General features: G+C 32.7%; 1 protein-coding gene across 1 annotated transcript; it reads right to left on the bottom strand.

The window, feature by feature from the left end:
- Positions 1–2,396: 2,396 nt before the first annotated feature.
- On the bottom strand, positions 2,397–10,403 carry LOC124354100 (matrix-remodeling-associated protein 7). The gene is made up of 3 exons (XM_046804306.1): positions 9,897–10,403; positions 4,499–4,644; positions 2,397–2,618 (listed from the first exon to the last, which is right to left on the bottom strand). The coding sequence occupies exons 1-3, from the start codon at positions 10,101–10,103 to the stop codon at positions 2,504–2,506; spliced, it is 468 nt and encodes a 155-aa protein (XP_046660262.1). The 5' UTR covers positions 10,104–10,403; the 3' UTR covers positions 2,397–2,503.
- Between the last annotated feature and the right edge of the window lie 546 nt (positions 10,404–10,949).

Genomic DNA, 10,949 nt, shown 5'->3' with positions numbered 1-10,949 from the left:
TATTATTATTGGGTCATATCTTTATTTATTTATCGCCATAAGCCTTAAATCCATATCAAAGGTTAAAACCTTATTTTATTATATTAGACTGCCATTTTCCGGTCACATTTATTTTATTCAGTGTTGTGGTAAAAATTTCATAAAATTCGTCAAAAGCTCTAGAGTATACACTCTACTTCACTGCCTTATCAAGTAGATGATGTAAACAAGAATACTTTATGTGATTATAACTTTAAAACAATTCAACCTCACCCTTTACTTTCTCCTCTCCCTCATTCAAGAACCAGATGATGTCATGCAATGGTCAGTTATCCCCAAGTCGATCACCTAGACTTGTCCTATTATTTTATTCTTGTTTCTACTTTGAAGAAAAACGTGATCTAGGCAAGTCTGTGATATCTTTATAGTTCTTGTAGATTTGTTAATACGTGACTCCCAACCCATTTTTAACCAAGGTAAGTTTATAGTCTATCATAGTATAGTAAGTTTATTATTTTACTAACCTGCACTATATTTAAATTTACATCTCCGAAATCACAAGGTTCTTACTAGATTTAACATGTGTGTTGCATATTTTTGTAGTTCATCAACAAAAATCTTACCAGGTGTTAATTGTAATCTACGAGGCATAAGAGAAAGTAAATTTACTGATGCTCTAACAGCTGGAAGGATTTTTTTGACATGTAGGCTACACTACCATGTGGCCTGATTCCTCCCAATTGCAATGAGACCAGTTTGAGGTTAGTATGTTGAGAAATGTCGATGCTAAAATATGTTTTGTGAAAAATGTCATTTCAATCTCCCGCCAAGTGCGAATATGTGGTGTCATTCGTTATCTAGTTTGAAAGAGGAAAAAACTCCAGTTGCAGTTTATAATAGGTAAAAATTGCACAATTCCAAACGATGGAGCAGAGGGTTTGCATGATGGTTTTGTGTAGCAGAGATCTGGAGATCTGTGGAAATATCGCAGAATGTTCAGTCAATCTGCAATCATTATGGAGCATATTATCATTTTTTTTCCACTCCTCTGAAAAATATTGAGGCATCAACATACTAACCTCAAACCGGTCTCCTTGTGAAGGGGAGGAATCAGGCTACATGACGGTATAACGAAAATATTGGAAATAAAGAAACTTTCTGGCTGTGAGAGCTTCAGTACACTTACTTTCTGGATATACATCATATACACAACCACTAATGTGAAATCATGACCCTGCTCCTTAATAGAAAGTTCTATCGCAACTGCAGAATTAAAATTTTAAATTAATGTAATTTTAAATTAAAAAATTTTAAGTGTTTTCACAAAAGGTACAATGAAAAAACATAACCACACTTCCTGATTTATATGTCTCATTTGTTTTGTAATAAGGAACATAATTTGGAATATTAAAAAACTGCTATCAAAATCTTTCACCCAAATTTAAATCAGAATTATTATTTTCGGAAAATGTTTTAAAACAAATCTTAGCCAGGAACAAGTCAAAATTTGCTCTTATACTTCTTATATTTTGCTAAATGATAACAAAACTAGTATTTTCGCTTTTAAAATCTATATTAATATTAGATTAAAATTGTGTTTACTATTATACTACTTGTTTAAAATTTTGGATCGGGTTTTTAATGAGACTTTGTATAGGCTAATAGATTTTTAAAATTAAGTTCAAGCTAAGCAAATATATCAATACTCCGACAACTAATATCTACAGTTTTTCTGAGTCAGCCTGACATCTAACCTATCATTTGTAATAATTCTTTCTTCCTCTGTAACTGCAAGAAGCTTTCTTCCGGTAGCTGTTAGCAACTCGTTACATAAATTGGGATGTCTGTCGGCAAATCAAGAAGTCTAGTAGACAGGTCTTTTTTAGCTCGCCTACTTGCAAGCATTTTACCAGCATCGATTTTTCTAATAAATTTTACAACTATGCCTCAAGGCTTGTCTGAATTAGATTGCTTACCCAGCAATTGACAGACGTCCAACATCGGCTTAATGTTCATACCAATTGCTTGATCTACACTGAACAGTTTTTATAAAATTGCACTCATTAGTTTTGATTCCTTGTATTTAAACACAGTTTCTCCTAGTATAATTCTCCTGTTCTGCAATCTTATTCTCTAGTACTTGTACACTTTCTTTCAAAAGCTTATTTTGGGTTGTGAGTAGATCTATTTTTTCCAACAAGTTGCTTATATTCCAAGAATCCTCCAATATAGTTAATTTGCTACCTTCAATATTGTTATGCACAACTTCTAAATAATTATTATGGATCTTGTCATCAGCATTTTATATGAAGTTGTAACAACCAAACAGCTAAACAAAGCAACTTGCCGTTTAATTATAGTATTGATGCAAATTAGGTAAGGAAGGAAATCATTTTATTAACATAATTAACACTTTATGAATTTAACATATTATTTTATTATAAATTTACAATTTTATGAATACATCAATAATTTACATCTATAACCCTGGGCAAGAATAAAGCATCCACATAGCAAGTTGATGTCAGTGTCGATAAAGTTTCAGCTGGTTCTCAAGTTCTTCTATGGATGCCACTTGAAATTTGTCCTGCTGACTCTGTAAAAGCTGGAATATTGCTTCCAGCTGCTGTTTTTCAACCCTAAAATTTTACAATTCATATATAAATAAAGGTTGTAAAGCAAATCTGTACCATAATGTACCTAACTCTGATCGGGTCTTCAAGAGGCTGTACTATTAAACGTGTGTACACAATTAAATTACAGTAGCTTTTTGCACATTACACATCTTCATTAGCTGTTCTTTACAATTTACCACCAACTCTCCAGCTACAGAAAACAAATCCAGACCCAGAACTTACAGATAATTTAACACCATCTAAGTACAACATTACACAACTGACATGCTTTAGTTGATTTTTCATCTTGGTTTTCCCCATAAAGTAATAGGTTAGCTTAACAGAATCAGGAATAGTTTGAAGAATGTTATACAATATTTTAGTTCTCTCAGAACAAAAAGCCAATAAACCACTCATTGCAGGTCCTAAAAGGACCTTTGCGCTTGTTACCACAGTGACAGGATATTCAGAATGGGTAGCGTTGGGTGTAAGCAGCTGTCTTCTGTTGACCAATGAGAAAGGATTTCTGGCATTATATCTCAGTGGCGTCACATTAGATGAAAGGAGGCCAGTTCTGTACCAGCCTCTCCAGTCAAAGCAGGTAGGGGTAGCACACAGTTATGTCCAGGTTAGCCGCTGCCTTTAACACTCAAGGAGCCCATCAAATCCAATGGTTATCCTCCGTATTAGGCTAGATATATCAATTTACCCTTAAACCTCCTGTTTTGACATTTTTGGTTAGTGACGTACCGTTCCTGGAAATCCATAACGTTGACCAGATTTGTGACATACTGGTTTTACTGTACCTAGTGTTGGTTCAACCGGAAGGTAATAAACCAGCCAGAAGTGAACATTCCAGGACAATATTTTAGATTGCTATCCACCATTCTTAAAACACAAACTCAATAAGTAATTAGTATAGAATAATTATACAATTTGAAAAAAGTTCAAGTCTAACTCTGCATAGAATAAAAAGAATTACAAATTATAGAACTATATTTCTTCAGGTGGAAAAATTGAAAGAAAAAAAAAACTAGTTGAACATAATGAATAAATAAATAGTACCAAAATATACCACAAACTACTTTCACACTATTTTGAAATTAAAGTAATGTAATTGTATTGGAGGAAACTGTCATACAAGGGACATAAGCTATACAACTTATTGTTAGTCAAGATTAACTCGGTAAGAGAAGAACATGAAGAGGCATTTTACGTTCTACATGTATGAAGTGTATTCTTACTCTTGGATGAATAAAAGCCATAGAAGTTCAAAAAAAGCTACTTTAAACTTTGTACCTTTTAATTTTAAAAGTCAACACAAATACACTCCTCCAAAAAACTGTAAATAATTAACTTCAAGGTCTTCCAGATGACAATGCGTAGACACATCCCTTACACAGTTAAATTCTTAAAGTATTTCAACCTTGCTGTGATCAACATATGTTAGACCTAAACAGCCAACAGGCAGTTGTCTGTATAGGCAAGTAGAAGGGATGTAGCTGTCTCATGATAGCAGTTTACGTTCAATATCTGTTGACTGGAGATGGCTCCATAGCGAAGCTGAATTATTTCTAGAAGTCAATTGTGTAAGCAATGTTTCAACACAGTGTGAACTACAAGAAAACCTTGATGTTAAGTTATGACACCAGTCGGCCACATAAGCTTAAGAACTAAGTAAACTACAAATATACAGATTTTGTCTTGTGATTTATAATAGTTGAAAGAGTAAAGCAGCTGTTTCACTTTATTACTTAGGAAGTAGTGACTACAAAGCAAAGAAAACATTTATTTATTTTTCAGAGGAAGAAACTGCCTTGCAGAAAGCAGGACACAAAATTTGTTTTTTTGATTATTTAGCTTCAATTTAACATTTGTTATTGTATTACTTATACTTCACTCACTCTCGCTCTTCTAGAAGTTGTTCCTCTGTGAGGCTGGCAGCCACTTTCTCTGCTAGCAACGTTTGTCTTCCAATCTTCAATTTAGAAATGATCTCATCATCTAAGTGATCATTATCCTGTTCTTCGCCTTCACTGAAGTCACTCACCTGTTTTCAAAATGGATGTTTAAGATATGTTGAGTAAAAATAATAAAATATATCCTATTAAAATTACATTTTTGCTGTCTACTATTTTACTGTGCAAACAAAACTCTATCCGTGTATCCTCAAAGTATGCTTATAATAGTTTTTTTCATCGACATAGCTATTCTGGAGTACCCGATCCATAATCATTTTACACACAATTAACCAACATATCTTACCAATATCTCTTTTTTAATAACTTACCAAACAGTTTGGCCCTAATTTGTAACTATCAAATAGAAAGTAATAACTTTTACTTTACACAAGTATCTGTTGATGACACTTCTAAAGCTATAAAGAGACTAAAAAACTCTGACAGTAAAGACATTTTCAATATGTCCAACAATATGATAAAAAATATCTATCATACAATACTAACTCCTTTAACTTTAGGCATTAATAAATGCCTGAATGATGGTTATTTTCCATAAGAGCTCAAACTTTCCAGAATTTGTCCAATATACAAGAAAGGCCCTAAAAATCTACCGGAGAGTTATCGACCAATATCAGTTGTACCCACATTCTCAAAAATCATAGAAATATTAGTTCACGATCAATTATTAGCATATTTAGAAAAAAATTATTACCTTGATGTATCGCAATTTGGTTTTAGAAAGGGTAAATGCACCATAGATGCACTAATTAGAGAAGTTATGAGTGCCTTTGAGGACAAGGCCTTTGCTCAGGCCACCTTGTGCGACCTGAGCAGGGCTTTTGACTGTGTGGACACAACAAACTAGTCCTTAAACTAAATTATTATGGTGTAACAGGAACTCCCTCTAAGTTTTTTCAGTCATATCTATCAAACCGAAGGCAAAAGGTATGTGTAGATGGAAACTGGTCAGATGAGGCTAAAGTTTCTACTGGAGTGCCCCAAGGATCGGTTTTGGGTCCTCTGTTGTTCTAATTACAAATAAATGATTTACCAAAAAATATCTAGGCCAAATCTTTATTATATGCAGATGACACAACTTTTATTAACATAAACTCTAATTTCGATGAATTACAAGATCTTGTTAGAGAGACTGTACAAGAGGCCTCATTGTGGTTTAGGTCCAATGGATTAGTGCTCAATGAAGCCAAGACTCAGAATATTATATTCAGCTTAAAACAAACACCATCAGATGATACAATAAATGCTTTTTTTACTACTGTAAAATTTTTAGGTATCTATATCGATAGTACTTTGACTTGGAATTCCCATATTGAGTACATATCCAAAAGATTGTCTAGGGTAATTTTTCTACTCAGGCGATTATTGTTGTGTGTGCCTAAAAACTATGTAAAATCATCTTATTATGCATTTTTTCAATCAGTTTTAAGATACGGTTTAATAATCTGGGGAAACAGCAGTAAGATTGAAGACATTCTAATTCTGCAAAAGAAAGCTGTGCGAGTGATAGCGAGGGCCCATTCTCTGGACCACTGCAAGCCTCTGTTCATTGAACTTAAATTACAAACTGTGATAAATCTCTACATCTTTGATTTAGTTACCTATTTACTCAAAAATTTTCAAACTCTCACTCTAAGAAGTGATATACACAGCTACGAGGGGTATTAGAAAAATAAGGTTCCCATGATTTTTTTAAATAGACAGCTCTATATTTCTACTTAGTGTTATACATCATTTTAACACGTAAAAGTTTAGCTATTTTTCCACATAATCACCGTTTCTGTCCAAACACTTTTGTAGACGATGCTCCAACTTTTCTATCCCCATGTGTAGAATTCTGCCGCCAATCCTTTGAGTAACCTCTTCCTTGACTTCATCATCGGTAATGAAGCGTTGGCCACCCAAGTGTTCCTTTAGTTTTGGGAATAAGTGATAATCACTTGGGACTAGGTCTGGGCTGTAGGGGGGATGGGGCACAATATTCCAGCCAAAATTTGTCAGCAGTTCTTGAGTTCGACGTGAGACATGAGGTCGAGCGTTGTCATGGAGAAGCCTCACACCACTGGACAATCTTCCTCTCCGGCGGTTCTGGATCGCGCGCCTCAGTTTTCGTAATGTGTCGCAAAATCTGTCAGAGTTTACTGTTGTTCCTGTGAATGGTGATTCTCCGATCTTCAAGCAGTATTGTCTCAACTTTTTCAACAACTCCATCTGAAACTGAATGCCGTCCACTTCGGTTTTCATTGTGAATTTTCATGCGGCCTTCACTGAATTCTCTACACCATTTCCGAACGTGTTGAACAGATATGCCGTTTTCCCCATAAACTTTGATTAACTGACGATGAATTTCAATAGATGAAATCTGTTTTGCATTTAAAAAACGTATCACAGCACGAATTTCGCATCTGGCGGTAACAACGACAGGGAGCTACATCTTCGAAGGCAGCTAGGCCGGCGCTGTTGGACGTTGCGAGGCGCGAGTGGTATGGATAGAGAAAGGGACATTTGTTGAGTAAGACAGTGTTGCCAGATTTCTCCCAACATATCGCATTCCGTCTCGGCGGCATTGGGAACCTTATTTTTCTAATACCCCTCGTACTATACTAGAAATAGAACTAATATTGCCATAGATCATGTTAGATTAGCCAAATCTCAAAACAGCCACATTATAATTTCTCAAAAAATCTTCAACAAAGTAAAACATTTGGCAGATAAGTATCCCACAAAAATATTTCAAAACAAACTGTACCATTGGCTTTTGAACAATCCTTTTTATACCCTATCAGAGTTTTTTAACTACAAGGATATTAAATTTTAGTTTGTTAATAATGTATACAGGATCCACTGTACAGCTCGCTAAATCTGTTATACTACAATTGAAAACATATATTTGTAAACAACAATGAGATTTCAGTAAATTGTTCAATTTTAATCTAGAAACTGTCCTTTTTTTTATTCAGTACTATAAATTTCATCTGTCGAATCTTATATTGTAACCTGTTATCCTAAGATTTCAAATTGTTGTGCTAGTATTGTAGTAATTCACGTGCAATCAGTTAAAATATTTTTTAATTTAATATCTGTTAAACTTTTATAAATTCTTTTGTTGTTCAATTATTTTAAAATCTCCTTTTGTTAAACTATTGTCTTTCATTATGATATTGATATTCAAAGAATAATTTTAAACTGTAATGATATTTTAAAAACTGAATAGTTTGGTTTTATTGCTTGTTTCTGACCATGTCATCTAGACAATATTACTGACTTTGTCAATGCATGTCATATGTAAAAAGGCAAATAAAGATTAATTGATTGATTGAACAAAAGATGAACTATTTATGAGATTTTTTATATTTTTAAAAATGCACTTTTTGAGAAAATTAAAATTATAATTTTTAATTAATTTCAAAATGTTTGTTCCGGTTTTTTGGTGGATTTTGAGAAACTTGACATAGCCATAACTTTGAAATATTTGAAGGAATTAGTAATTTTCCTAATTTATACAAGGACTACCATCATACCAAATTCGATCAAATTCTAAGGTGGTCATGTTTATACCATGTCTTGATTTGATATGGAAGTATACCAAGATTGGAAGTAAACTCTTTCTGACCAAAGTAGGTTTTGAGACCTATGTATATATGAGCTTGATTGAGACAAGGCAAACTCAGCTGTGGCATCAGAAATATTATTCTTTTGAACCAGAAATACAAAATGTGCAAAACGGTATAATATAAGATAATGTATAATATAAGAGTTAGTAGTAATTTTCACAATTTCCTTTAACCTCTGATCCTTAAATCCATGAACATTAAAGTAATATGTACCAGATGTATACCTTATTATGTTTGAAAAATATCATACAGCTCCATTATATATCATTATAAGGGATTTTACAAATAAGGCTTTGATTTTAAAAATTGCTTGTGGAGCCACATGTAATAACAGCAGGTCTAAAATAATTGTATGTATGACAAATGTAATTTCTACACAAAATGTAGCCATGGTGGGAAGAGCTGATTTAATATTATCGTTGAACTACATAGTAACTGTATATTAGATCTTAAAGACACTCTTGCTGAAAATATATTAAAAACATGTACATTTAAGTTAAACAAGTATCGTAAGCCCTAATATTAAACTTTTGCTAATCAGTATTAAAGATGGTATTATTTAAGATTGAACACACACAATATTGATTTAAGATCGATATAAACAATAAAAAGCCATTTTATTGTTTATATCATTGACATTTTTTAAACTATATTAAATAAAGTATAAATTCTAGAACAATAAAACTTCACTAGTATTTTTCAGGCGTAAGTATAAGCAAATGTTCATTTTCATGTAAAATATAAAATAATGAGAGAATGAACAGGATGATTTCATATGGAATGTCCTACACTGTTTTGATTGTTACACTTAATAAATGAACATGGCCTAGATAGTTTTTATTCTTCTGTTACTTTTTAGATATAAAAGCATTTGAGGGTAGACTTTAATAAGTGGCCTACATTCTTTATTATGTTGTTTTTATCCAAATGAATAATTCAATATTACAATTTATTTAACAAAACATATTCCTACTTATTAGTTACAGTCATTTGTCATGTAAACAATAAAGAGCGAGAAGTAACTAATTTGTTGAAAATTTTAAAACGACGATGAATATGAGGAAATTATATGATAAATTTCTAGATATACATGTGGGTTGGATTCCTGCCTTCACAAAAGCGGTTTCTCACTGCTGTCCGCGCAATGTATAAATATTGTAACGTGATGTGCAAGTCTAGGCCATAGTTGGTTTTGTTATTTGGTAATGTTACTGTTAAATTTATGTTATTAAAAAATGTAAAGTATTATTCTTGTTGAAAATATGTAAGTTAAGTGATTTATTCTTGTTTCGTACAATTAATATATAATAATGAATTTGTATAATATATCGAATAGTTCTATAATAACAATCAAATAATGAGTGTAGGCCGCTTATTTAAGTCTCCCCGCATTTGAAATACCTAGCCCTATAATGTAATTCGGTTCAACTGACATGGAATGACACTTTCGGTTTAGATAATCACGAATATCGATAATTCTATAGTAGTGATGGCTGTCTATTATACAAGACACAATGTATTATTTCAATATAATCTATTTGACTTTTAGATCAAAGTAAACAATTAGGGTTAGGATAATTCTATCCCTCTGTGGTGGGCAAAGGGTTAAGAAAATTTGATACACTGACAAATTTGACACTGGGTAATGAAGGTGTTTTCAAAAGACCAAATCATTTTAAAACGACAATCTACTATTGCATTCGACTTACCTCGTTATTTACTGAAGGTTGTGGGACTACATTCTGACAGTTAGTAGTCATTTTGGTCTTATCCTTTCCATTACTCGCAATTGTATACTTATGATACCACCAAGCAAATACTACTGAGAGGATTGAAATAAACACACTAGCTAGGTAATAAACTGACAAACTATCATTATAAATTGACAAATTCTCTAGTAATGATTCTTTTATCATTATAGCCTAGTATCACAGAATAAGTTTTAAAATTTGTTATTAAAAAAAGGTAATAATGTGTGTTACTTCAAAATATTATTTATTAGCAAGGTACTCATACTATGCTTCTTAGTAAAACTTCTTCATGAAATTTTGTACAAACATTAAAACTAATTTTAAATTATTCTAATCTCACAAATTTGTCATATTTCGTATTTTTGAATGTAGATTGATGAACTTTACACTAACCAATTACGACCTAACATCATAGCAAAAGCAAGCAAATAGCAACTAACTGAATACAGCAGCACAGCTGTAGCATTGGCCAGTGACGTCAGTGGAACGCAGTGCAATGAAACGAGCTCCTCACGCCTGGAATTTAATGGGGTGATCAGCCGAGGCGGAGAGAAAGAGTGGGGACAGAGCCGAGCAGAGCCGAGCAGTACCGATAAATCCCGAAAATTCCTGACAAACACTTTACATGCGGCTGATAGCGACCTCAGTTCGGAACGGTTCTGATTTCTATTATCTTACGAATTAATGAGTCGTTTTATATCCGAATTAATGAGTCGTTTTATATCCGAACATATCTGCAAAACATAGAAATTATATCGAATTAATTATATTAATATAGAACTTTCTTTATAACTCCAAAGACACTTTACACGAACATATCTGCAAAACATAGAAATTATATCGAATTAATTATATTAATATTGAACTTTCTTTATAACTCCAAAGACACTTTACAAAATGTGAGATGGTGCACAACGAATAAAATGTCATAATCTTTTTGTGCTATTGGAATATATTCAAATTAATAGGGCAAAAGCAACATATTATAATGTGGAGTCCTTAATTGGCAGT

Source organism: Homalodisca vitripennis, chromosome 2 (genome assembly GCF_021130785.1).
Source record: "Homalodisca vitripennis isolate AUS2020 chromosome 2, UT_GWSS_2.1, whole genome shotgun sequence".
Classification (NCBI taxonomy): domain Eukaryota; kingdom Metazoa; phylum Arthropoda; class Insecta; order Hemiptera; family Cicadellidae; genus Homalodisca; species Homalodisca vitripennis.
This window is presented reverse-complemented; position numbering and strand designations above follow the sequence as displayed.

Coding starts and splice junctions, on each gene's coding strand:
- LOC124354100 (XM_046804306.1), bottom strand. CDS start 10,103: ATGATAAAAGAATCATTACTAGAGAATTTGTCAATTTATAATGATAGT. Junction 4,645..9,896: donor AACCTTCAGTAAATAACGAG/GTAAGTCGAATG, acceptor TTTTGAAAACAG/GTGAGTGACTTCAGTGAAGG. Junction 2,619..4,498: donor CAACTTCTAGAAGAGCGAGA/GTGAGTGAAGTA, acceptor GTAAAATTTTAG/GGTTGAAAAACAGCAGCTGG.